Source organism: Molothrus ater, chromosome 29 (genome assembly GCF_012460135.2).
Source record: "Molothrus ater isolate BHLD 08-10-18 breed brown headed cowbird chromosome 29, BPBGC_Mater_1.1, whole genome shotgun sequence".
NCBI lineage: Eukaryota > Metazoa > Chordata > Aves > Passeriformes > Icteridae > Molothrus > Molothrus ater.
Genome location: NC_050506.2, coordinates 2,664,453 through 2,686,626, shown reverse-complemented (window position 1 = coordinate 2,686,626; position 22,174 = coordinate 2,664,453). Strand labels below are relative to the sequence as shown.

At 66.8% G+C, this 22,174-nt stretch overlaps 3 protein-coding genes across 3 annotated transcripts; 2 read left to right on the top strand and 1 right to left on the bottom strand.

The window, feature by feature from the left end:
* Window positions 1-606: 606 nt before the first annotated feature.
* On the bottom strand, window positions 607-4,388 carry LOC118696100 (metaxin-1-like). The gene is made up of 8 exons (XM_036398042.2): window positions 3,851-4,388; window positions 3,698-3,767; window positions 2,500-2,579; window positions 2,265-2,357; window positions 1,809-1,991; window positions 1,496-1,572; window positions 1,093-1,247; window positions 607-989 (listed from the first exon to the last, which is right to left on the bottom strand). The coding sequence occupies exons 1-8, from the start codon at window positions 3,929-3,931 to the stop codon at window positions 763-765; spliced, it is 966 nt and encodes a 321-aa protein (XP_036253935.1). The 5' UTR covers window positions 3,932-4,388; the 3' UTR covers window positions 607-762.
* Window positions 4,389-5,884: 1,496 nt separating this feature from the next.
* Window positions 5,885-13,141, top strand: LOC118696098 (thrombospondin-3). The gene is made up of 23 exons (XM_036398040.1): window positions 5,885-5,965; window positions 6,669-6,875; window positions 6,984-7,240; window positions 7,332-7,434; window positions 7,654-7,680; window positions 7,943-8,025; window positions 8,121-8,172; window positions 8,257-8,405; window positions 8,564-8,704; window positions 8,873-8,950; window positions 9,032-9,184; window positions 9,286-9,396; window positions 9,498-9,605; window positions 9,829-9,988; window positions 10,074-10,192; window positions 10,315-10,367; window positions 10,519-10,712; window positions 10,787-10,965; window positions 11,072-11,120; window positions 11,261-11,457; window positions 11,536-11,708; window positions 12,548-12,687; window positions 12,842-13,141. The coding sequence occupies exons 1-23, from the start codon at window positions 5,887-5,889 to the stop codon at window positions 12,898-12,900; spliced, it is 2,871 nt and encodes a 956-aa protein (XP_036253933.1). The 5' UTR covers window positions 5,885-5,886; the 3' UTR covers window positions 12,901-13,141.
* Window positions 13,142-15,998: 2,857 nt separating this feature from the next.
* LOC118696099 (mucin-1-like) lies at window positions 15,999-20,705 on the top strand. Its single transcript, XM_036398041.2, has 7 exons — window positions 15,999-16,322; window positions 17,024-17,625; window positions 17,802-17,875; window positions 17,975-18,117; window positions 18,387-18,505; window positions 18,608-18,754; window positions 20,149-20,705. Exons 1-7 carry the CDS (start codon window positions 16,280-16,282, stop codon window positions 20,221-20,223), a joined length of 1,203 nt encoding a protein of 400 aa, XP_036253934.1. The 5' UTR covers window positions 15,999-16,279; the 3' UTR covers window positions 20,224-20,705.
* The last annotated feature ends 1,469 nt before the right edge of the window (window positions 20,706-22,174 follow it).

Sequence of the window (22,174 nt, the reverse complement as noted above, 5' to 3'; positions counted from 1 at the left end):
ACGCCCGGTGGCCCAGGGGACCGCGGGGGCAGACGGAGCCCAGGTGGCCGCCCCCCGACCCCGCTCCCAGCCCGCGCCATGCGCTCCCAGCTGTGCCAGCTGCAGGAGCTCCCCGGCGCTGGCAGGCGTGCTGGAATGCAAACAGATGTCAGCGCTGGAGGGATCCCGGCTGCTGGAGCGGGGCTCCGGGTGTCCCGCTGGCAGCGGGGAGAGCTCCTGGGCTGGGGACGTGTCCTGACGAGCAGCCTCGGCTGCCCTTGGCTCTGGTTTTGTGTCTCGGCTGTGCTGCTGGGCTGGCAGCAGCGCGGAGGGGCGGTACCAGCCCTGCAGAGCTGCTGTCTGCACTACCCTGAGTGCTGTCACAGGGGAATGATGCAGGGAGATGTGGGGCTCAGCCCCACAGCTGTTGGAGAAGGGACAGAGACACTGCTCAGATGCCACAGATGCTTTTAGGTCCCCCCTCTGGGACCTCAGCAAGACCCAAGGCTGGAGGGAGGGGCAGAGCCACAGGCAGGACACATTGGTGCCTGCTGCAAAACTCCAGCCTGGGCAACTGGGGAAACTGGGAAGTGCCTTGGGGGTGCTGGGAGTACGAGAGGGTGCGGGTGGAGAGAGGGAGGTTTATTGGTGAGGCAGGGACGCTCCCACGGAGAGGGCTGTGGTTCCTGGTGGGACACAGAGCAGAGCAGCAATGCTGCCAGGCTTCCAGAGTAAAAACAGTCAGTTCCAGGGGCTGGGAAGGAACAGTCACACAGCTCTTCCTCACTCCTCCTCCTCCTCTTCCTCCTCCTCCATGGCGATGGGCTGCCGGCCGGCCGGCCCCACGCTGCCGCGCTGGATGGAGACGATGCCGCTGAGGAAGGCGTAGCCCAGCATGGCCGCCAGCCCCACCAGCACTGACAGCAGCTGCTTGCGCCGTTTGTGGGGGTCCTCCTCTGCCTCACTGCTGTCCGTGCCTGCAGCCCGAGGGGCACCGCTCAGGGGGTCACCTGCAGGGGCAGAGCAGGGGTGTGGGTGGGAAGGGTCACCCTGAGAGTGAGGGAAGCGCCTGGGGGGGACAGGTTGCAGGCTGAGGCGGGGGATGGCTCTCACCTCCGTCCCAGGGGAAGTAAAGGCTGAGGATAGAGGTGCAGTAGTTGCACAGGTTCTGCAGGGACTTCAGGTGCTGCTGCAGTTTCCCGTTGGGCAGCTTCGCCTTCAGGAGCGGCGCCAGGCGGCTGAAGACCAAGGCGTCGAGGGAAGCTGGCCTGGGGCACAGAGAGCCCTGTCTGGGCCACTGTCCCCACCCAAAGCCACCCAGAGCCACCAGACACCGCCAGCCCCAGCACCCCTAGAGGACAGCACGTGGCTCTCCCTCCCTGGGACAGTGCCCTGTCCCCTACGAGCCTGTTCTGCCCTCAAAGTGGCTGCAGCTCCCCTGCAGACCACGGGGCCTCAGCCATGCTGGGGTGTGGGGGCTCTCAGGCCCCTTCCTCTCCCCCCTCTGGCCACTTACGAGTCTCCAAAAAAAAACTTCTGGGAGCCAAGGCGCTGGGAGAGGAGTGTCAGGCATTCCCGAGCTTCCCGGTAGAGCTGCAGGAGGAGGACAGAGGGTTGTCACCTGCCCAGGTACCACCACAGAGCTCAGGGGAGCAGGAGGGGGGAACCCACACCCCAGTTTGGATTTTTTCAGAGCCAATCTTAAAGGTGCAAAGCTTATTTCTGGGCTAAACAGACAAATGGGGATACGAGCATCATACAGTCACCCCAGGACAGCCTCACAGGGATTTCCCTGTGAGGACCCACTGTGCCCAGACCCCATCCCTCACCTCCTTCTCCAGCTTCTCCTCATCCTCCATGTAGTCATCCCCCCAGATGAGCTGCAGCCGCTCCAGGTGCCGCTTGTGCATGGCGTTGGGCAGGAAGAAGTTGAGGGGGAAGGGGATGGTTTCTGCGTACCACTTCCGCGTGTGCTCCACGTAGTTCTTGGCATCCACCCAGAAGGTGTGGATCTATGGTGGAGAACAATCCACAGCCTGGCCACGGCAGAGCTGCTGGCACACCAGAGCCCCTGCCTGGCACAGCCACCCTTGGAGACCACCAGGGGTCAAGGGCAAACCTCAGCCTGGGCTGCACAACCCACGGCTGCCACCCCCAAACGCCCATCCCTGCCATGCCAGGCTGCCAGGATGCTGCTGCTGGCAGCTGGGCACATCCAAGCCTGCTTGCACAGCTCCAGAGAGCAGACCCCATCCCCAGCAAGCCCCCCTTCCCTGCAGCCTCACCAGTACTGGCAGCAGCTTCTCCTCCAGCAGGGACACGAAGGCCAGCGTGTCCGCGCTCTGTGTGGCTGACAGGTCATAGTCAGCATTGTATTTCTGCAGAGAAAATGCCAGTTTGATCCCATGGGATACCCCAAATCCCACCTGTGGGTGACACAACAGAGTCCCCTCCTCCCTGAGGGGCTCCAGCACCCAGCAGCCCAGCCCAGGGCAGGGGGTTCCCCAAGCCCCTCTGTACCTGTTTCCTGAGGTGGGTTATGATCTGCTGAGGCTTGGAGATGGTGCCCTCGTCCCGTGTCCTCAGCGCGGGCAGGTGCCCTGCGGGCAGGGGGAATCAGTGGGGGCTGCAGTCACCATGCCCTGAGCAGGGGAGGGGTGCAGGGAACTGCAATGGGGGGTGGACATCCATGCCTGGATGGGGCACGAGGCAGTGCAGGGGTGTAAGGTGAGGTGGGGACAGAGCAGTGCAGGGGAGGAGGCAGAAGCTGTGTGATGGGAAATGGGGAACGTTCCAGGACAAGAGGGGTGTGGTGGGGATGGACAGGGGGTGTAATGGGGAACGATGGGACAGGGGCAGCAATGGGGCATAAGAGTGCAGTGATGCATGGGAGAACAGAACAAAGGGGGGGTGCAATGAGGTGGGGGGTGCAATAAGGGCATTCAATGGGACAGGAGTCGCAATGGGATGGGGTGGTGCAATGGGACAGGGGATGTGGTGGGGCATGAGGGTGCAATAGGGCAAGAGAGGGTGTGATGGAACAGGCATGGTGATGAGAAGATGGAGTTGGAACAGGATAGAGGGGAGTGCAGTGGTGGGGGACACATGACAATGGGGTACAATGAGATAAGAGGGTGTGAGGGTGCAGTCAGGGGCACGGGAGATGAGGGATGCTATGGGGTGGGAGGGTGTGATGGTGCAATGAGATGGTAATGGTGGTAATGGGACAGGGGGTGTGATGAGCTACAGGGGGTGCAATAGAGTAGGATGGTGCCACGTGGGGAGGAGAGGCCATAGGGGAAGAAAGGTGCAGTGGGACAAGAGGGTGCAATAGGGCAGGGGATCAGCGGTGTGGGGCCACAGGACATGAGAGATGCTATGGGGTGGGAGGGTGTGATGGGGCAAGGGGTGCAATGAGATGGTAATGGTGGTAACGGGACAGGGGGTGTGATGAGGTACAGGGGGTGCAATAGGATAGGATGGTGCCACGTGGGGAGGAGAGGCCATAGGGGAAGAGAGCTGCAGTGGGATAAGAGGGTGCAATAGGGCAGGGGATCAGCGGTGTGGGGCCACAGGAGGGATAAGACGGGCTGGGAGGCTGTAATGGGGTGGGAGGCGTAAGGCGTGCAGGGATGGGGAGTGGAGACAAGGGGATCACGGGGCTGCCATGGGGTGGGGGTCCCGGTGGTGGTGCCGGTATCCTCGGCGGGGCCCTTACCGGAGGGGCTCCTCCAGGGGCTGGTGACCCGGTGCACCTTCAGCGGCGCCCCCGTGAACCGCGCGTAGGTCTGCGGGAGGGACGGACGGAGGGATAGAGCGGGGCTGTGCCCGCGGGACCCCGGCCCACCCCCGTGCCGGCCCCGGCGCTCACCAGCACAGCCAGGCAGTCGGGATCCACCGAGGGCAGCCCCCAGCCCCCGGCCCAGCAGAACAGCTCCATGGGCGCCGCCATCTTCCGCCGACCCGGAACCGGACGGGCGGCCCCGCCCGCCCCCGCCGCGGGGCGGCACCGACCGGGGGTCCCCGCGATGGAGCGGAGCCGGGCGGGGTCCGGGCTGGGAATGGTGGTGGTGGGGGTCTGCAGGGTCCTTGCGGCAGAACCCGCGTCCCGCTCCGCACCGCACGGCTCAGCTCAGCTCCACACCGCTGGGCCCCGCACCGTGATCACAGCCCTGCCGTGTCCCGCACCGTGATCACAGCCCTGCCGTGCCCCGCACCGTGATCACAGCCCTGCCGTGCCCCGCACCGTGATCACAGCCCTGCCGTGTCCCGCACCGTGATCACAGCCCTGCCGTGCCCCGCACCGTGATCACAGCCCTGCCGTGCCCCACACTGTGTCACAGCCCTGCCGTGCCCCGCACCGTGATCACAGCCCTGCCGTGCCCCACACTGTGTCACAGCCCTGCCGTGTCCCGCACCGTGCTCACAGCCCTGCCGTGCCCCACACTGTGTCACAGCCCTGCCGTGTCCCGCACCGTGCTCACAGCCCTGCCGTGCCCCGCATCTCTCTGCATTGCCCCGCACCGTGCTCACAGCCCTGCCGTGCCCCGCATCTCTCTGCATTGCCCCGCACCGTGCTCACAGCCCTGCCGTGTCCCGCACCGTGCTCACAGCCCTGCCGTGCCCCGCACCGTAATCACAGCCCTGCCGTGCCCCGCACCGTGCTCACAGCCCTGCCGTGTCCCGCACCGTGATCACAGCCCTGCCGTGCCCCGCACCGTGATCACAGCCCTGCCGTGTTCCGCACCGTGATCACAGCCCTGCCGAGTCCCGCACCGTGCTCACAGCCCTGCCGTGCCCCGCATCTCTCTGCATTGCCCCGCACCGCTCAGCTCCACGCTGCTCAGCCCCGCACCGTGATCACAGCTCTCCTGTGTCCCGCACCGTGTCACAGCCCTGCCGTGCCCTGCCTGTCCCCGCACGGCTCAGCTCAGCTCCACACTGCTCACGCTGCAGTGCCCCGCACCGCACAGTCCCGCCGCGTCCCGCATCTCTCTGCACTGCCCCGCACCGCTCAGCTCTACACTGCTCCGTCCTGCTCAGCCCCACATCTCCCCGCAGAGCCCCACATTGCCTCGCACGGCTCAGCTCAGCTCCATCCTGCTCACGCTTCTCGCTTCCGCACCGCACACTCCTGCTGCACCCCGCATCTCCCCGCGTGGGCCCGCACTGCTCACCCTGCTCGGCCCCGCACCCTCCCGCAGTTCTCCACGGACAGCAGCCGGGCCGGGAGCCCGCTGGCAGCGGCGGAGGGAAAACGCCCCGTGTGCGGCTTGGGACCACCCCCCTCCATCGCCCGCACCCCCTCGTTACGCGGGATCGCTGGCGCGGAGCCGGGCCGGGGGCGCGGGGCTGCGGCAGTCCCGGGGCCGGGCTCGGTCGGTTGTTATGGTACCGGGGGAAACAGCTGTAAACACGGCCGGGACGCCGCGGGCCGCCCGCCCGCCTTGGCCGGAGCTCCGCGGGAGCGGCTCCGCGGCCCGAGCATCCCCCGGCGGTGCGGAGCGGCCCCGAGGCTCTGCCGGGCCCGGGGGCTCCGCGGCGCGGGGCACCCCCGCACAAGCGGCCCCGCGGCCGGTCCCGCTCTCCCGGGCCGGGATGCTCCGGCTCTGCTGGGGCGGCCCCAGCCCCCTCGCCTGACCTCCCGGTGAACCGGCGCTGTGAACGGGGGCTGCCCCGGGGCCGGCAGTGCCGGGGGGGTCTCCGAAGCCCCGGGCCCAGTGCGCTGCGCCGGCACGGTGCCCCTCTCCGGGGCTGGAGCCGCGGCCGGTGGCCCGCCGGTGTCCCCGGGATGCGCCCGGTGATTGACGGCTCTTTGTTTCCTCCTCGCCGGCCCCGCCGGCCCCTCCCCCGTGCGCCACCCCGCCCCGCCGCGCTCCGCTCCGCACCGGCGGCACCGGCGGCACCATGGGGGCACCGGGGAGCCCCGCGCTCCTGGCGCTGCTCCTGCTGGGCGCCGCCGCCGCGGCGCGTCAGGAGCTGCAAGGTACCGGAGGGGCTCGGGGAGGCGGCGGGGCGGCCCCGAAGGGGCGGCGGGACGGGCGACACTCGGGGGTCGGCGGCGGCAGACCCCGTCCCACGGCCGCTGACAGCGGCTCTGCTCGCCCCGGGGGAGCGGGGCTGGGGCCACCGGGGACGCTGGAAGGTTCACCCCGGGGCGCTGGGTGGCCGCCGGCTCCGGTGCTGGCTCGGGGCCGCGGGGGAGTGCGAGGCGGGGGCTGACCCCGGCGTCGCAGCCCCTCTCGGACTGCCCGGTGCGTCTGCACGGAGCAGGAGGGCACCCGTGCGGCAGCGGGACCGAGCTGTCCGCGCTCCCCCCTAAGCGCCCCGAGCCGGTACCGGAGCCCCGACCGTCCCTCCGGTGTCTCCCGGTCCGATCGCCCCTTACTGGGGCTGGCCCGCCGGGAGCTCCGCGGAGCGGGATGCAGGGAAGCCCCAGGAGCGGGGCGGGCTCCGGGCCGGGACTCTGCCGGTCCCGCCGGTGCGGGGGCTCCGCGGGTCCCGTTAGGAGGCGCGGCCGGTCCTGGAGCGCCACCGCGCGGGGGCGGCCCCGGAGCCCCCCGGGCTTCCCTGGTCCCCCCAGAGCCCGGCGGTCCAGGGACACCCCCACCCACCCCGGCTCTGACCGCACCGGGCACCGGAGCTGCGGCTGCCGGTGCAGTGGCGACCCCGGTGCTCGTGTCCCGCAGTCATCGACCTGCTGCTGGTGAGCGAGGCTCGGCAGATGGCCAGCGTGGCCCACAAGATCCGCATGGAGCTCCTGACTGTCAACGACGTGTACCTCCTGTCCACCTTCCGCCTGCCCCCCAAGCAGGGGGGGACCCTCTTCGGCCTCTACTCCAAGAAGGACAACACCCGATGGCTGGAGGTGTCCGTCGTGGGGAAGATTAACAAAGGTGGGTGGGGATGGACAGGCCCTGGCTGAGCTCCTGCAGGGAAGAGCAGCTCCCAGGGTGCTGCCGGTGCTGGGGGGGAGCTGACGGCCCCTTCCCGCTCCCCTGCAGTCCTGGTGAGGTACCTGCGGGAGGACAACAAGGTGCACTCGGTCAACCTGCAGCACGCGCACGTGGCGGACGGGCAGAGCCACTCTGTCATCGTGCGCCTGAGCGGGCTGCGCAGGGACACGCTGAGCGTGGAGCTCTACGTGGACTGCAAGCAGATGGACTCCAGCGTGGGGCTGCCCGAGCTCTCGGAGATCCCCCTGGCCGAGGTGGAGTCCATCGAGGTGCGCACAGGGGTGAAGGCTTACCAGAGGATGCAGGTGAGTGCCAGGGGGATTGAGAGCCCGGCCAATGCATGCTTGGGGATGGGCAGAGCCCTCCATGCTGACAGAATCTCCCCACACACATCAGGGGTTTGTAGAGTCAATGAAGCTGATCCTGGGAGGGTCCATGAGCCGTGTAGGGGCCCTGAGTGAGTGCCCTTTCCAAGGAGATGAGTCCATTCACAGTGCAGGTAAGGGCTTGGGGGGTTTTGGGGTCACGCGTGTGGGTCGTGGCACAAGGCGGTGGGGGGTGACAGCACAGAGGGATGTTCCTGTCCCTCCCAGCCCAGTGTCCCCACACAGGTGGGAGCTACAGTGCTGCCCATGTGCTTACCAGTAGTGACCATGTGAGGTGACGCTGCTGGGGTGTGACAGCGGCATTTGGTAATGTCTCGTCTCTCTCCTTGCAGTGACAAGTGTGCTGGCCTCCATCCTGGGTAAGTCCCTGCTCTACTTCCCTCGTTGCCTGGTGTGAGGCATTTGGGGCTCCTCAGAGGCAGAAATCCCTGCACAGCCTGTCCCAGTGCCCCATGTGGGATCAGAGGGTGTGGGGTGTGCCATAGGGAAACGTGCCCTGTGTGAGCATGGGCTGTCAGTTGCCTCATCCTCCTAGCTCAGTGCCAATGGGCAGAACAGTCCCGGCCCACAGCCCTGGGAGATTTTGTGCTGGGATTGCCCTTTCCTTTCTGCTGCTGGCAGGTGAGCAGACCAAGGCACTCGTCACGCAGCTGACCCTCTTCAACCGGCTCCTGACCGAGCTGCGGGAAGACATCAGGGACCAGGTGGGACTGAGAGGGTGCTGGCACTCCCTGGGCTGGGTTTTCCCAGAGCACAGTGCCAGCACCCTCCTGATGCTCCCTGCTTTGCTGCCTTGCAGGTGAAGGAGATGTCTCTGATCCGCAACACCATCATGGAGTGCCAGGTCTGCGGTGAGTGCTGGCGAGGCTCTGCTCCCACCTCGGGGGGCAAAGAGCCACCTTGTCTCACCCTTCACCTGCCTCTCCTCTCCTCAGGCTTCCACGAGCACCGGTCCCGCTGCAACCCCAACCCCTGCTTCAGTGGTGTGGACTGCATGGAGACGTACGAGTACCCTGGGTACCGCTGCGGGCCCTGCCCGCCGGGGCTGGAGGGCAACGGCACCCACTGCGCTGACATCGAGGAGGTGGGCATGGGCTGGGGGGCACCAGCAGCCCCGGCACTGCCAGGGCTCTGCGTGCAGAGGATGCTTCCTCTGGGAATGCCCGGGATGGCCTGGGGCAGCAGCCACCCTGCAGGATGCTGTGCCCAAGGATGAAGCCTGTGTCTCTCCTGGTGTTGCAGTGTGCCCATGCCAACCCCTGCTTCCCCGGCTCCAAGTGCATCAACACAGCCCCGGGGTTCCGCTGCGAGCCCTGCCCCCGTGGCTATCGAGGCAACACCGTCTCTGGCGTGGGGGTGGACTATGCCAGGGCCAGCAAGCAGGTGAGTGCAGTGCCATGGGACTGTGGGGTCCCTGTGGGGTCCCTGGAGTGCAGCACAGCGTGGATGATGCAGTGCCTGTGGAGGAGGACAGCTTCTCATGGCGAGGAATGGGCAGAGCTACCCACAGGGACAGGCCCCAGGTGAGCATTCCTCCCACATTACTCACAGGTTTGCACGGATATTGATGAATGCAATGATGGGAACAATGGGGGCTGCGACCCCAACTCCATCTGCACCAACACTCTGGTGAGCAGTGCTGTCCCGCTCCCTCCCTTGCCTCTGGGGCCACTCAGCTCCCTCATCCCAGCCCTGTCCTCTCTCCCCCAGGGCTCCTACAAGTGCGGGCCCTGCAAGTCGGGCTTTGTGGGCAACCAAACGTCTGGCTGCATCCCCCAGAGGTCCTGCAGCACTCCCACCTCCAACCCCTGCGACATCAATGGCTTCTGCCTGTTTGAGAGGAATGGGGAGATCTCCTGTGCTGTGAGCAGGGGACAGGGACAGGAGGAGGGTGTGGGGGGTACAGCACAACAGCATTTGTCTTGTCAGGGCCCTTTCCAGTTCCTGATCTCTTCTTTATTCAGTGCAACGTGGGCTGGGCTGGCAATGGCAACGTGTGTGGGCCAGACACAGACCTGGATGGGTACCCGGACGAGCCCCTGCCCTGCATCGACAACAACAAGCACTGCAAGCAGGTGGGCTCCTGCAGGGGAGGCCCAGGGGGTGCAGGATCCACAGCAGGGCTGTGCTCCAGACCTCATCTCCTCCCTGTCCCTAATGCTGGCTGTGCCTGCAGGACAACTGCCGCCTGACGCCCAATTCTGGCCAGGAGGATGCTGACAACGACGGCATTGGGGACCAGTGTGATGACGATGCTGATGGTGATGGTGTCAAGAATGTGGAGGTGGCTGTGCTGGATGGGTGGCCATGCCAGTGGCTCGAGGAGGGTTTCTTGTTTTGGCCCAGTTCTGAGTCCCTCAAGATGCTTCTCCTGGGGAGCAGCAGGCTGGTGGTTTGGGAATGGTCTCAGGGTGCTGGCGATGTCTGTCTGCCCTGACCACTGTGGGACTGTGGCCTCCTGTCTGCCCACCACCACACTGCCAACATCCCCATCCTCTTCTCCACAGGACAACTGCCGGCTCTTCCCCAACAAGGACCAACAGAACTCGGACACTGACTCCTTTGGGGATGCCTGTGACAACTGCCCCAATGTGCCCAACAATGACCAGCGGGACACAGACAGCAACGGCGAGGGGGATGCTTGTGACAATGACATTGATGGGGACGGTGAGCTGCTCTTGGGTTGGCCTGGCTGTGCCAGGGGGCAGGGTATCCTGTAAGGGAGAGTATGCACTCAGCACCATCCTTGCAGGGATACCCAACATGCTGGACAACTGCCCCAAGGTGCCCAACCCTCTGCAGACCGATCGGGACGAGGACGGTGTTGGGGATGCCTGTGACAGTTGCCCTGAAATGAGCAACCCCACTCAGGTATGGCTGGGGCCAGACTGGGCCTGGGGGCCTGGATGATTGGGGCCTGGCCCAGTGGGGAGCAGAGGCTCCTCTTCCTCGCCCCAGGATGTGCTCTGAACTAGGGCTCCGCTCTCCTCCAGACAGATATGGACAGTGACCTGGTAGGAGACATCTGTGACACCAACGAGGACAGGTGGGGATAGCACTGCCATGGGGTGACCTCCCAGTTGTGTCCTGGGGGGCAGAACTGGGCTCCTGGTTCAGGGACCTGTCAGGAGGGACAATGGGGCCTTTGGGGAGATCCCCAGTTTTGTCCATTGCTCTGACCTTGTTCTTGCTCCCAGTGATGGAGATGGGCATCAGGACACCAAGGACAACTGTGCTGAGATCCCCAACAGCTCCCAGCTGGACTCGGACAACGATGGGCTGGGGGATGACTGTGACAACGATGATGACAATGATGGCATCCCGGACTATGTGGCACCTGGGCCGGACAACTGCCGCCTCATTCCCAACCCCAACCAGAAGGACTCAGACGGTGAGCACGGGGTGGGCAGGGGGAGGAGGACCTGCCTGGGCTCAGCCCAGCCCTGACTGAGCACGTGTCCCCAGGGAATGGTGTGGGTGACGTCTGTGAGGAGGACTTTGACAATGACACGGTGGTGGACCAGCTGGACGTGTGCCCCGAGAGCGCCGAGGTGACGCTGACCGACTTCCGCGCCTACCAGACCGTCATCCTTGACCCCGAGGGGGACGCCCAGATCGACCCCAACTGGGTTGTGCTCAACCAGGTGTGGGTGCTGCGCCCCGTGTTTCTGGGGGCTGCGCTGCAGGGTGGGAGCTCAGGGGACACTCAGGGGCCCAGAGGTGCCCCTCACCCAGCTGTCCCCCCCACAGGGCATGGAGATCGTGCAGACCATGAACAGCGACCCGGGTTTGGCTGTGGGTAAGATATATTCACCCCCTTACTCCCACCGTGCAGGGGAATAAGAGCCGGCTCTTTGCCCCACAGATGAGGGATGAAGGGTGGGTGGGCTGGGAGCCCCGTGGGGAGAGAGGGCTCCCCGCAGCGTTTCCTGCCTGTAGGTTACACGGCCTTCAACGGGGTGGACTTTGAGGGCACCTTCCACGTCAACACCATCACCGACGATGACTACGCCGGCTTCATCTTCAGCTACCAGGACAGCGCCAGCTTCTACGTGGTGATGTGGAAGCAGACGGAGCAGACTTACTGGCAGGCCACCCCCTTCCGGGCTGTGGCCGAGCCGGGGCTGCAGCTCAAGGTGGGTGGTGGCCCCACCCACGGGCTGGGTCAGGCCCCCCCTGTTGAGGCCCCCCCTGAAGCCCCCATGCACCTGCAGGCAGTGAAATCCTCGACGGGCCCCGGGGAGCACCTGCGCAATGCTCTGTGGCACACGGGCCACACGCCCGACCACGTCCGCCTGCTCTGGAAGGACCCTCGGAACGTGGGCTGGAGGGACAAGACGTCCTACCGCTGGCAGCTGGCACACAGGCCCCAGGTGGGCTACATCAGGTAAGCAGGGGGGGCGTGGGGACCGCTGGGGAGGGGGCTGTGACACCACGGTGCACCCCCAGCAGGACCACACCAGTGGGGGGATGCCGGGGAGAAACCAGCCCTCATGATAACCACGAGTAAGGGTCCTGCCCTGCGGATCCCCCTCAGGGGCAGGAGGATGCCCGTGAGGAGGCCTTGTGCCTCCTGGGACCACCCTAATGAGGGGATACCGGCCGTGGGGGAGAGCATCCAGCCCCTGAGACCACCGCAGTGTGGGGATTTTGGCCGTGGGGGGATCCAGCCCCTGAGACCACCGCAGTGTGGGGATTTTGGCCGTGGGGAGGGTTTCTCCCCGGTGGGGCCGCAGCCGCGTTTCTCCTTTAAGGCTCCCGCCGGGACGGCCGCGGCGGGGGGGCTCCGCCGCCGGGCCCTCCGCCCCCCGGGCCCCCGGGGCCATTGTCCCGTCGCCATGGCGACCCCGCCGGCGCCTTTCACATGCAAAGCGCCCGACAAAGGCGGCGGGGCCGGGCCGGGGGCGGCGCGGGGGGCTTCAGCCCGGCCACGGCGGGGGGCCCCGGCCCGAGAATCCAGCCGGTCCGGTGCCCCCGGCCCAGTCTCCCGCAGGATGCCCCGGCTCCAGCCCGGTGCCACCGTCCCCGGGTCGGGATGCCCGGGGCCCGGTGCTGGTCGTGGAGTGGTCCCAGTGGGATCCAGGTGCTGGCCCCGATGGAGTCTCAGTAGGATCCCGATGTTTGCCCCGGTCGGTTACCGGCGGGGTGCCGGTGGAATCCCGGAGCTGGCCCCGGAGGGGTCCCGGTGAGGGCCCGCTGACCCGGTCGGGCCCCGTTCCCCGGCAGGGTCCGTCTGTACGAGGGCCCGCAGCTGGTGGCCGACTCCGGTGTGATCATCGACACCACGATGCGCGGGGGCCGGCTGGGGGTCTTCTGCTTCTCCCAGGAGAACATCATCTGGTCCAACCTGCAGTACCGCTGCAACGGTGAGCAGGGCCCCCCGGGACCCCCGCACCGGCCCGGCGGCCGGCCGAGCATCCCCTTCCTCGCCCCTGCGGCGGGCTCAGTCCTGGGCCGGGGGCTTTACCGGGGCTCGCTCCCCTCGGCGGCTCCTGACGCCCCCCGCGCTGCTCCCCACAGACACGATCCCTGCCGACTTCGAGCCCTTCCGCCGGTTCCTGCTGGAGGGACGCGAGTGACCGCGCCCGGCACGGGCCTCCCCCGCCAGCGGCACCGGTGGCGCTCCGGGCTCCCGCCACCGACGGCACCCGGGGGCGCACCGGGCCCCGCCGCTCCTCCCGGCCGGGCCCCGTTCCCGGCCCCCCGCGGACTTTGCACTGCCAGTACCGGGGCCCCGCAGTGCCGGGGCTCCCGCCACGCCTGCCCCGGGCGCTCCGGTCCTTGCCCCACGCCTGGCCATAAAGTTTTGAGTGTTTTCTACCCTGCGCGCCCGGTCCCTTGGGGGTTCCCGTTGGCTCGAGAGGGCCGTGGGTCCCCCCCCCGCCCCCGCCGTGCTCTCGGTTCCGTCCCGCGCCGTCGTCCCGGTGGTCGCGGGGTTGGGTCAGCGCCCGGCCGGTCCCGCCGGCGCAGCCCGCGGCGGCGGGAGGCCGGGACGAGTGCAATATTGGTGGGCGAGAGCACAACACTGCACCGCATCCCGGCCCTCCCGCCGCCCCGGAGGGAGCGGAGCCGCCGCCGCCGCCGCCCGGGCCGCTCCGTGGGAACTGCGCGGCGCGCACCGCGGCTCGGCGGCAGGGACCGGTCGCCACGGCGACGGCTGTCCCGGCAACGCGGCGGAATGTGCCCCCACCCCCCCATCCCGCCCGCCCCGGAGAGCGCGGCCCCGGCACCGGCCCGGCCCCCCCGCCCCGCGGCGGCGGCGGCGACAATGGGCGCGGCGGCACCGGGCCCCTCTTAAAAGGGCAACGCGGGGTTGCCCTCCGGTGTTGGGAACGGGACCGGGGCCGGGGCCTGTGCCCGGGGCCGCCGCGGGAGCGCAGCTGGCTCTCCTCGGGAGTACCGGGACAGGTGAAATCACCGCTGGCTACTGAGCGCGTCCTCCCGCGCCCCCGAGCTGCGAGGGGCGACCGCGGTTCCCGTTCCTGTTCCGGTCCTTCTTCTGCTCCCTCTCCGATCCCGGTCCGGTACCGTTCCCGGTTCCATTCCCGCTGCGGTCCCGCTCCGCTCCTGCTCCCTCTCCTAGTCCCGCTCCCGTTTCGCTCCAGTATCGGTCTCACTCCCGCTCTGCATTACTGCACTCGACTCCCGATGCTGCTCCCGATCTGTTCCCAGCAGCGGTTCCGCTCTCGCTCCAGTCCCAGTCTCTGTCTCCCTCCCGGTTTCACTCCAGTAGAGGTCCCCTTTCCCCTCCCGGTCCCGGTTCTGATCCCGGTCCCGGTCCCGGTGCGCGGCGGGAGCGTCGTGCGGGGCTGTGCCCGCCAGGGGGCGCCGCAGGTTCGGGACCACCGGCCCGGGCCGGGCACGCGCGGGGCGGGGACGGGGAGAGTCGGGACCACCGGGCACGGACACACGGACACACCGGGCATGGACACACGGACACACCGGGCACAGACAGGCTGGACACACGGGACACACCGGGCACGGACACACGGACACACCGGGCACAGACAGGCTGGGCACACGGGACACATCGGGCACGGACACACGGACACACCGGGCACAGACAGGCTGGACACACGGGACACACCGGGCACGGACACACGGACACACCGGGCACAGACAGGCTGGGCACATGGGACACACCGGGCACGGACACATGGACACACTGGGCACAGACGGGCTGGACACACGGGACACACCGGGCACGGACACACGGACACACCGGGCACAGACAGGCTGGACACACGGGACACACCGGGCACGGACACACCGGGCACAGACAGGCTGGACACACGGGACACACCGGGCACGGACACACGGACACACCGGGCACAGACAGGCTGGGCACATGGGACAAACCGGGCACGGACACACGGACACACCGGGCACAGACAGGCTGGGCACACTGGACACAGACAGGCTGGACACAGAGAATCCACTGGGCATGGACAGGCTGGACACACAGACCCACAAGATATGGACAAGGTGGACGCACGGATGCACTGGGCATGGACAGGGTGGGCACATGGAACCCACTGGGCATGGACAGGGTGGGCACATGGCCCCTGCTCCCAGGGCTGGCGAGTGAGAGCAGTTGCTGGGACCCTCCTGCCCCTCAGCCCCCCACACAGTCCTCTGTGGGTGTCTGCAGGAGGAAAAGTGCAGCCCTCACTCTGGGGGGATGGCTGGCTCAGGGGAAAGCCCCCAGAGCTGCGTGGGGAGAGGGATTAGGGCTGGAGCAGAGGGTAGCAGGGGTCAGCATCACTGCACGGGGAGAGCCATTCCTGTGCTGAGGCCTTTTGGGAAGGAAATGTTTGCCCAGAGGTGCTGCCTGCATCCTGCCTGCAGCTGCCTGCACGTGGCCTGGCTTGCCCAGGCTGTGGCTGCTGTGGGGGGAGCAGAGTGCTGCTGGGTCCCACCCCACCTGCACATCCATCCCTTGCCCTCAATCACTGCAGAATGCAGGGTCCCCCTCTCTGCTCCCCTTCTCAGCACCACCTCGCCTTTGGTGTGGCTGGGGTGGCACTTTGGCCTCACATGAGGCTGGCCAGGACCCAAGTGTGGAGACCCCAACCATGACCTCCCCAGGAACTGGGACCCCCACAGGAATCAGCACCCTGCTGAGAGACTGGGGCTCTCCCACGGATCAGGAATTTCTGCAGGGCAGGGGCAGAGTGGGACCAGTAGCTTTTGATGCCCATCCATGCCAGGAGCACATGTCACCTGTGCCCAGGCACGGGCGGTGCCCGTTACCTCTGGGGTGGGGCACTGGCACCTGGCATCACCCGTGTCCTGACTGGGGATGGGGGTTTGTGCCTGCTGGGGGGGCCCTGCTACCTGGAGGGAGCTTACTGGGAGGTACTGGGATGTGGTGGGGCCCTGGGCTGTACCTGCGTAAGCGTTTCGGGGGGGTCAGTGTTTATTTGAGTGTAGGGCGAGGCGATGACCAGCCGCTAATGATTAACCCTGGGCTGAGCCAGAGGATGAGGCCCCCCCTGCACGAGGGGCTGGGGGACTCCGTGTCCCCCCCCGTGCCCCTCACCAGGTCGGTGGCTCCGCGCAGGGAGCCCGGCAGATGCTGCTCCCGCCTCTGCCCCAGGATGCCCGGCTGCTGTCCCGTCCTGTGCCCACCGCGGCTGGGTCTGCCCGAGGAACGGGGACGCTGCCAGCGGGGTCTCCCCGAGCCGGGCAAACGTGAGAGACCCACCCTGGGGGGCTGATGCTGCGGGGACCCCATGGGCGCCGTGGCACCCCTGTGCCAAGCGGGGCAGAACGACCCCCCCGCCTGGAGCCGGCGGCGGGGCGGGGCCTCCCCACCTGCTCCAGGTGCTCTATAAAGCTCAGGCCGCTGCCGAGCTGCCAGTTCCGGATCCCTGGGTTGAGGCGTGTGCCACCAGCTAACGGGAGAGCAGCCGCTGCCGAGCCCTGAGAGGCGCCGGCACCCCCCGGACAAGCCCCATGGCGTTCCCTGTCCTCCTGCTGCTGCTGGTGCTGGGCACAGGTGAGGGGCTGGGCACAGGTGAGGGGCAGGGGGAGCAGAGTGGGGTCCCTATCAGCGTGGGGACCGGGGGATACTGGAACTGGCAGCATCCTGGCAGCAGGGACGTTGTCCCTGTTCTGGCTCTGGGGTGCAGCGCCCCAGGCTGGTCGTGCCCAGGTGTGTTGGTACCTGGGGGCTCAGGGCACGGCCCCTCTGCCGTGTCCACAGCTCGGCCAAGGGCCGGGCTGTGCCGGGACCAGCCGGAGCAGGCTGTGCCCGGGGCTCGCGGGCTGGAATGCAGGTGTGTCCCGGTGAGCACCCGGACCCCGCTGGGAACCTGCCCGGGAGCTGCCTGTACTGGCCCCCAGCCAGGCCAGGCAGGACTGGAGGGCACGAGGGCACCCCAGCCTGTCACCCACAGCAAGGGGGGCTTTATTGGGTGGCGTGCCTGAGCCCCCAGCATGGCAGGGACACCCCAGGGTTTGCAAGGCTGGGCATGGCGCAGGTGTCAGCGCCCAGCCAGCTCCACCTGGACCCTTGGTGGTGCCACAAGTGCCCGATGTGGGGTGTTGCTGAAGGTCTCCTTAGCCTCGTGGGCAGCAGCAGCTGGCTGTTGGCTGCTGGGGGTTGTGGTGCTGCCCACAGTGCCCAGCTGATGAGCTGTTTTGGGTGAAACCTTCCCTGATTGGGCTGCAGGCATTGACTCCAGGGGTTTCCTCCAGGTACCAGTGCCATGACCACCGAGACAACCATGGAGATGGAAACCACTGAAACGACCACCGTGGAGATGACCACGGAAACCAGCACCACCACCTGGTTGCCAAATATATTCCCCAAAAGCACACGGGCCAGCCGGCCCCAAACCTCTGTCTTCCCCTATGCCACTGCATTCCCTGGCACAAACACCACGAACTTCCAGTTTGGCAACCACTCCACAAGCAATGCCACATCCAATGGCACTGTGGTGCCTGTCCCCAGCAGCCCAGCCATCCCCCATGCCAATGTCACCTCAAACAGCAGCGGCTGGGCCCCCCACCTCGGCACCAACAGCAGCTCTGCTGCTCCCACCACCATGCACGGCAGCACCAAAGGCAACGGGAGCACCAGTGCTCAGGTCTTTCCCACCCAGATAACATCTGAGGGCAGCACAGCTCCCACCCAGGGTGGTCCCAACCCCAGCAAAACCTCAGCCCAGCTGCCTGCTGCCCAGCTGCTCGTCCGTGTCCCGCTGTCCTTCCGTATCATCAACAGGAGCTTCAATGAGAGCCTGCATGACCCAGCGTCACAGGAGTACAGGAGCCTGAGCCGCACTGTCCTGACCATGGTGAGTCCCAGTCCCACCAGCAGAGGCCCTGGGCTGTGCTGGGAAGGAGCCCCCTCAATTTGGGGCTTCCCATGGAAGCACCTGGAGCATCCATTCTGCCAGCTCTGCATGGAGACAGGAAACAGGGGTGTCTGTGTCTGTGGGGAGGTGGCCATGACCTCAATGCTTCCTTCCAGTTCCAACACGTCTTTGGCTGCGCGGGCTGCATGGGCACGCAGACCTACACCGGGTGCAGCGAGCTGCAGTACAGGTGAGCAGCAGCAGCACCAGTGAGGTGTTCTGCAGTGTATCCCCCTGGTTTGCACCCCCTCAGGGGGCAGTCTGGGTGCTGATGCCTCCTCCCGTGCAGCCAAGGCTCGGTGGAGGTCCAGTCCACCCTTGTGTTTGGGAACGGAAGCGATGCCGTCACTGCCGACGCTGCTGAGCAGCGCCTGAGGAAGAGCCTGGACCAGAATGGCTTCATCATGGGCCTGCAGCTGGACAGCATCCAAAGTGAGAGGCTGGGGAGGGACGGGGGTGGAGCCTGGGGGAAGCTTGGGGGGCTCCAGAAGCATTGCCCTGTCCTGGTTGAGGCAGGGGCCCTGCTTGGTGCTGTGATGGGCTTGGGGCTTGCAGAGGGTGGGGCCAGTGCACATTCCCAGTGCCTGTGTCAGGCAGGATCCCATGCAGGAGGGCTCAGACCCTGGTGTCCTATCCCAGGGACCTCTCAGGGCTCTGTCCCAGCTCTGCCTGTGGTGCACACACAGCTCTGCTCCTTTCAGGCTCTGCAGCAGTGATATCCCCAGCTCCAGCACCCATGATCCCGGACTGGGCCATCGCTCTGTTGGTCCTGGTCAGCATCCTGCTGCTGTTCACCATCTTCACCTGTCTCCTCCTGATGGTGAGGCCCCATCCCCACCCCAGTCCTCACCTGCACTCTGCTGCTTGGTGCCTTGTCCCTGTCCCCACACCAGCCAAGCTCTGACCCCTCTCTCTCCCCAAGTCCACCTGCAGCTGCCGCCGGAAGAGCCGAGGGAAGCTGGACCTGCTCAGCCAGAAGGATTCCTACCACCCCATGGCTGAGTACCTGCAGTACCAGAGCCACGGGCGCTACGTGTCCCCCAACAGCAAAGCCAACCCCTACAGCCAGGTGAGAGCCAGAGCCCCACACCTGAGGGCTCCCAGAGAGCAGGGGGGCATCCCTGGGTGAATGGCTGGGGTCCCTGGGTTAGTGGGAGGTGATGGCAGGGCAGGGATGGAGATGGAATGGCAGGGACAGAGATGGCAGGGACAGGGATAGCAGGGACAGGGACAGGGATGGCAGGGCAGGGACAGGGATGGCAGGGCAGGGACGGCTGCGCGGGGAGCTCGTCCCTCGCCGGCCCCGCCGGGCGGTGAGTGGAACATTCACGCCTGGCTGGCGCAGCGGCCGGCGCGGGCAGACCCGGCCCGGCTCCGGGGAGCTCCCGGCGACCTTGGGCAGCCTCTCGCTGTGGCCGGCAGCAGGGGGCTCGCTGCCTGCCCACCCTGCCCCTTCTCCTGCTCTGCTGTGTCCCAGCCGCACCCTCAGGCCTCCCGCATCCTCTGCCGTGGGTGGGGAGCAGCGCTGGGGCACCGCAGAGCTGATTGAGGGGGGGGGCTGAGGAGGCGATTCCCGCAGCCAGCATCCCTCATCCCGCACCGGCAGCTCCCAAACTGCAGCTGGAGCTGCTGCTGCGGCGCCGGGAGCTGCCGGAGGCACAGAGGGCTCTCCAAGGCGATGCTGGGCACGGGGGGCCGCCCTGTGCTCCCCCCAGGCGGGGCTGTGGGCGGGGGCCGTGTCCAGCTGCTCCGGCTCCCTGAGAGCAGCTCACCCTGAGCAAATACCAGGGGCCTGGGTAAATATTTACCTTCGCACTCGCCAGGCCGGCTTATCGTGCGGGAACACGGCCGGGGCCACCGCGGCTCCTGCGCACGGGGAGGGGCGGCCCGGGGTGTCCCTGGGGGCCCAGGGTGCCCGCAGTGCCCATGGGTGGGGGCCCAGGGTGCCCGCAGTGCCCAACGGTGGGGGCAGTATCCCATCACAGTGGGAGGATGCGATTTTTGATTGCCCATAGTGGACATGGAGAGGGTGCAGGTCTTCCTGTGCCCACCATGATGGAAGGATGTGATTTTTGCTTGCCCATAGTGGACATGGAGAGGGTGCAGATCTTCCTGTGCCCACCATGATGGGAGGATGTGATTTTTGCTTGCCCATAGTGGACATGGAGAGGGTGCAGGTCTTCCTGTGCCCCTCACGGTGGGAGGATGAGATTTTTGCTTGCCCACAGTGGGCATGGAGAGAGTGCAGATCTTCCTGTGCCCACCATGATGGGAGAATGCAATTTTTGCTTGTCCACAGTGGCCGTGGAGAGGGTGCAGGTCTTCCTGTGCCCCTCACGGTGGGAGGATGTGATTTTTGCTTGCCCATAGTGGCCATGGAGAGGGTGCAGGTCTCACTCGGCTGCCCCGGGGTGGGGGCTCAGCCCAGTCCTGACACCCTCTCTCACCTTTCCTGCCCCGAAGGTGGCCGGAGGCAGCACCACGAGGGCCGGCACCTTCACCTACACCAACCCCGCCGCCGGCTCCGACAACCTCTGAAGGGATCGCTGGAAGGAGGGCGGCTGCCGAGGGGAGGGGGCGGCCGCAGCCCCCCACTCCCGGGAGGGCAGCACCGGCCCCGGGCACATCCCCCGGTGCTGCTCGGCCGTGGGCAGCGGGAGCCGGATGGTTCTGGAGCAGCCGGATTCGTGCACATGACAGAACGGCATGAACGGAGATCGGCGGCCGGGAGGGTCCCGCACAGCCCACGGTCCCCGCACTCGCTTGGCTTTGCAACCCTGCTCCGTGCCGGGGGGCGGAGGACGGGGCTGGTGCTCCCCCTGCGATTCCATGGCTCTTTTTGTGGTGTTATTTTATATAAATATCTCTGTTTGCGGGGTGTTGGTGCCGGGCTCGGCCCGGCGGGGTGGCAGCTCCTCGGCTGGGGTGTATTTATCACAGTTCAAATAAAAGGATGGGGGCAGCCGTGTGCCAGGGGGGCTCCTCTGGGGCAGGGCTGTCACCCACATAGGTGGCCTGGGCTTGGGTGGTGGCTCTTGTTTCCCATTGCAGGCACTCCTGGGCTTGGTGCTGGGGGTGTCACCGTGTCCCTGGTCCCTGCACGCCTCTGGATGTGTGTGACATGTCCTGCCAGACCCCGTCCCTCCCACCCCTCCTGGCAGTTTCTGCTCGTGATTTAACGTGTCTGGTTTGACGTGCCCGCTTTCCCCGTGGCTGCACAGGTGGAATGTCCAGCTGCACGTGTGTCCCTGGCTGCCTGCAGCATGTCCTGCTCCCCTCCCCTGCGGGCTCAGGCTCTTCCAAACACTCAGTGAGCCTCAAAAAGGCTCCGGGGGTGCTGGAAGAAGAGGCTGTGTGGCAGCAGCAGGGCACAAACCTTGGGAGCAGCCATCCCTGGTGGCCCCCTGGCAGCTCCAGTTTGAGCTGGGCCTGTTCCTGGGCACCGGGAGTGTTTTGGCAACCGCTGAAAAGGCAGAAAAACAAGGAAACCAACCCTTCCCCAAAGAAAAGCCCATGTGGTGGCAGGCACGGAGCCAGGGCTTGGCTGGGAACAGCCCCAGGAGCAGCCCAGCACTGGGCAGCTGATGGAGCCCTGGGCCACAGAATGTGGGCTCTGGGTGGGGCCCGTGGCTGTGCCAGGAGCCCAGGAACCCTGGCACGTGCTGGAGCTATCAGAGCCGGGCTGGGGTGCAGGCAAGGGGCTGGGGGGTCTCTGGAGCACAGGGGGCTCCCTGAGATGCTGGGGGGGGTGCACTGATGGGGGGGGGTCTGGCACAGTGGAGCACCCCCCACCCCCAGATCCTCTCTGCCAGCTGGATATGGGGTCTGTGCTTAGGACAGAGCCCCAAAGGGGATGGGGTGTGCCTGGCACTGCTGCTTCCCCTCCCAGCCCCCCCAGCTCAGGGATCAGAACAGGGGCCTGATTTGAAGGGCTGGGCCCTACAAAGAGTTGCCAGCTCACAGAGAGCTCAGCCCTGTGGCCCCCTCCCCTTCCAGCTCAGGGGCTGGGAACTCCAGGGACAGGCACCCACCCAGGGGGGCCCTGCCCCACCTGTGGCCCCTCCACCTGCCATGCAGAGTACCCAGGTGGGGGGATCCAGCTCCAATACCCATCTGAGAAGGTGCCTCAGCACCCAGCAGCTCCCCTGGCTGGACTGGCCGCCCATGGGATTCCCCAGCAATGCTGAAGGAGTTTGTTCTGGGCCCAGTGGAGAGATGTCCCCTCCAGGAGCCCCCTCTGATGGGGTGGCAGTGACCACGTGGCCAGGCAGAGCACAGGCAGGACCTGACACGTCAGCACTGCCCAGGCTGGGCAGGGTTGGCACCTGCTGGCCATGGCCCAAGGGACAGCCCGGCCCCATGGCCCCGGTCCCGTGCACGCCTCTGGACACGTGCCTCTGGACAGCCTGCTCTCATGGGCCCATGGCCAGCCCAGCACCATAGCCCTGCTACCCAACGGCCCTGTGACCACATGGCCCTGAGACCCCAC

Coding starts and splice junctions, on each gene's coding strand:
- LOC118696100 (XM_036398042.2), bottom strand. CDS start 3,931: ATGGCGGCGCCCATGGAGCTGTTCTGCTGGGCCGGGGGCTGGGGGCTG. Junction 2,580..3,697: donor CCCCTGGAGGAGCCCCTCCG/GTAAGGGCCCCG, acceptor CCCTGCCCGCAG/GGCACCTGCCCGCGCTGAGG. Junction 1,992..2,264: donor AGAAGCTGCTGCCAGTACTG/GTGAGGCTGCAG, acceptor TCTCCACCATAG/ATCCACACCTTCTGGGTGGA.
- LOC118696098 (XM_036398040.1), top strand. CDS start 5,887: ATGGGGGCACCGGGGAGCCCCGCGCTCCTGGCGCTGCTCCTGCTGGGC. Junction 8,406..8,563: donor ACTGCGCTGACATCGAGGAG/GTGGGCATGGGC, acceptor CTGGTGTTGCAG/TGTGCCCATGCCAACCCCTG. Junction 8,705..8,872: donor ATGCCAGGGCCAGCAAGCAG/GTGAGTGCAGTG, acceptor CATTACTCACAG/GTTTGCACGGATATTGATGA.
- LOC118696099 (XM_036398041.2), top strand. CDS start 16,280: ATGGCGTTCCCTGTCCTCCTGCTGCTGCTGGTGCTGGGCACAG. Junction 18,118..18,386: donor GCAGCTGGACAGCATCCAAA/GTGAGAGGCTGG, acceptor TGCTCCTTTCAG/GCTCTGCAGCAGTGATATCC. Junction 18,506..18,607: donor TCACCTGTCTCCTCCTGATG/GTGAGGCCCCAT, acceptor TCTCTCCCCAAG/TCCACCTGCAGCTGCCGCCG.